A 2,880-nucleotide genomic window follows, 5' to 3' on the forward strand; every position below is an offset into this window, starting at 1 on the left:
AAGAAAAATAAATAAATAAAAATAATAAAAAAGATCCACTCCTCTCTGCCAAAGAGCTACCGCCCACAGCTCTGTTGAGTTCTGCATCAAGACGCTTTATTGCTGGGGCCTTAAGGAGCCTGAGAGACTAGAGGCTGGAGGTCTCAAAGATCCAGGGGGTGAGTCCGAACTGGCATAGCTGCTCCTTGAGCCTGGCGTGGAGTCTCAGCGCAGCTGCATCCCACTGCGGCTTGATGGCTCTCAGCTTGGCCAAGAGCCTGTACAGGCTGTCCTGCAGACACCAAGATTTCAGCCCCCAGAAGACAGAAGGAAAGGGGAGGGCTGCCCCAGCTTGCTTTGTAAGCTTTCCTTGCCCAGTAGACATGGTTGTATCCCCTCTTTCTGCCCTCAGGATAGAGCAGGGTTCCCTTGGAGACGCTTCTTCTCCTTACCCCTGGGTTGTCAGTCATCATACTAGCTGGGGTTTGTGGGCATGGGGGAGTCCTGGGTACTGGGTGGCTGGGCAAGGGTGGTGCTTACAGGTAAGATTTCCTCATACTTGGCTTCCATGTCTGCCACATGGGCCTGAAGCTGAGCCAGGGCCTGGTCTAGCTCTCCTAGGGCTTGCTCAGCCTCTTCCCGGGCAGCTGCAGCCTCCCTTTGGCATGCCTCTAGGGGCAGGCTGAATGAAAGAGAGCAGGATGGTGACACTCTACCCTTGACCAGTCTCCAAAGGTATCTTCAAAGGGGACCTCAAGTGGGCTTATTCCAGACTCCCTCGGGATCACCAACTTTCCCACAGTCCCTGTAAAAGCTGCAGCCCCACTGAGGCATGGCAGAGAGTGGTGGGCTTGAGACAGAAGGCTCCAAAGCTGGTTATTACTACCTAGGTGACTTCAGGTGTGTCTCTCTCTGAGCCTCGGTGTCTTCATTTATTTTCTTTCTTTTTTTTTTTGAGACAGAGTCTCGCTCTGTCACCAGGCTGGAGTGCAGTGGCATGATCTCAGCTCACTGCAACCTCTGTCTCCCAGGTTCAGGGGATTCTCATGCTTCAGCCTCCCAAGTAGCTGGGTCTACAGGTGAGCACCATCATGCCTGGCTAATTTTTGTATTTTTAGAAGAGACGGGGTTTCACCATGTTTACCAGGATGGTCTCAGTCTGTTGACCTCATTTTCTGCCCACCTTGGCCTTCCAAAGTGCTGGGATTACAGGCATGAGCCACTGTGCCCGGCTGGTGTTTTCATCTTTAAAGAGAGAATGATACATCCTTCAGGGGCATGCTGTGACCTTTAAATGTGATAATAGATGACAAAGCACCTAGCTAGTACACCGGAGGTGCTCAATAAACATTGATTCATTGGCCGGGCACGGTGACTCATGCCTGTAATCCCAGCACTTTGGGAGGCTGAGGTGGGCAGATCACCTGAGGTCAGGGTTTGAAACCAGCCCGACCAACATGGTGAAACCCTGTCTCTACTAAAACTACAAAAATTAGCCGGGCATGGTGGCACATGCCTGTAATCCCAGCTACTTGGGAGGCTGAGACAGGAGAATCACTTGAACCCAGGAGGCAGAGGTTGTGGTGAGCTGAGATTGCGCCACTGCACTCCAGCCTGGTTGACAGATACAAGACTCCATCTCAAAAAACAAAACTGAGCGTAGTGGCTCATGCCTGTAATCCCAGCACTTTGGGAGGTCAAGGTGGGTGGATCACCTGAGGCCAGGAGTTCGAGACCAGCCTGACCAATATGATGAAACCCTGTCTCTACTAAAAATACAAAAATTATCTGGGTCTGGTGGCATGCACCTGTAATCCCAGCTACTCGGGAGGCTGAGACAGAAGAATCACTTGAACCCAGGAGGCAGAGGCGGAGGTTGCAGTGAGCCGAGATGGCTTGCGCTACAGCCTGGACAACAATAGCAAAACTCTGTCTCAAAAAAAACAAAACATTGAGTCATTGATTGACTTGGAATTTGAGGTAAGGCAAAGATTAGGAAAGGAACACAGGGTCTGAATGGCAGATAAGCAGCTCCTGGCCATCTATAGCTAAACTGAAGGCTTTTTTTTTTTTTTTTTGTCAGAGTCTTACTCTGTTGCCCAGGCTGGAGTGCAAAGGTGCAATCTTGGCTCACTGCAGCCTCCACCTCCTGGATTCATGTGATTCTCCTGACTCAGCCTCCTGAGTAGCTGGGATAACAGGCCCATGCCACCATGCCCAGCTAATTTTTGTAATTTTAATAGAGATGGTATTTTTGCCATATTGGCCAGGCTGGTGTTGAACTCCCAGCCTCAAGGAATCCTCTTGCCTTGGCCTCCCAAAGTGCTGGGATTACAGGGGTGAGCCACCGCACCCGGCTGAAGGCATTTTTAAGGTATGAAAACTTTGAGACCAAAATTGTGAAAGATCTCATGTGTCATGCTGAGATATTTCAACATTATTTTGTTAAGTAAGGGGCAAGAGAAGAGAAGCAAAGTCTTCCTGGTTTTCTTTCTTTCTTTCTTTCCTTCCTTCCTTCTATCTTTCCTTCTTTCTTTCTTTTTTTAATAAAGACAGGGTTTCACCATGTTGGTCAGGCTGGTCTTGGAACTCCCGACCTCAGGTGATCCGCCTGCCTTGGCCTCCAAAGTGCTTGGATTACAGGCGTGAGCCACCACGCCTGGCCGTCTTCCTGGTTTTCTTTCTCTTTTTTTTGAGACGGAGTTTTGCTCTTGTTGCCCAGGCTGGAATGTAATGGCATGATCTCAGCTCATTGAAACCTTCTGGCTCCTGGGTTCAAGCAATTCTCCTGCCTAAGCCTCCCGAGTAGCTGGGATTGCAGGCATACCACCAAACTCGGCTAATTTTGTATTTTTAGTAGAGACAGGTTTTCTCCATGTTGGTCAGTCTGGTCTCGAACTC

General features: G+C 49.7%; 1 protein-coding gene across 1 annotated transcript in view; it reads right to left on the minus strand.

Moving 5' to 3' along the window:
* Positions 1-96: 96 nt before the first annotated feature.
* Positions 97-2,880, minus strand: part of CCDC153 (coiled-coil domain containing 153) — a 6,146-nt gene continuing 3,362 nt past the window's right edge. Inside the window, 3 exon segments of the mRNA XM_017523529.2 lie at positions 97-160; positions 162-271; positions 520-650. Of these exon segments, the coding sequence (XP_017379018.1) occupies positions 97-160; positions 162-271; positions 520-650 (305 nt within the window).

The sequence above is a fragment of the Cebus imitator genome, unplaced genomic scaffold, assembly GCF_001604975.1.
Source record: "Cebus imitator isolate Cc_AM_T3 unplaced genomic scaffold, Cebus_imitator-1.0 Scaffold28, whole genome shotgun sequence".
Taxonomy (NCBI): Eukaryota; Metazoa; Chordata; class Mammalia; order Primates; family Cebidae; genus Cebus; species Cebus imitator.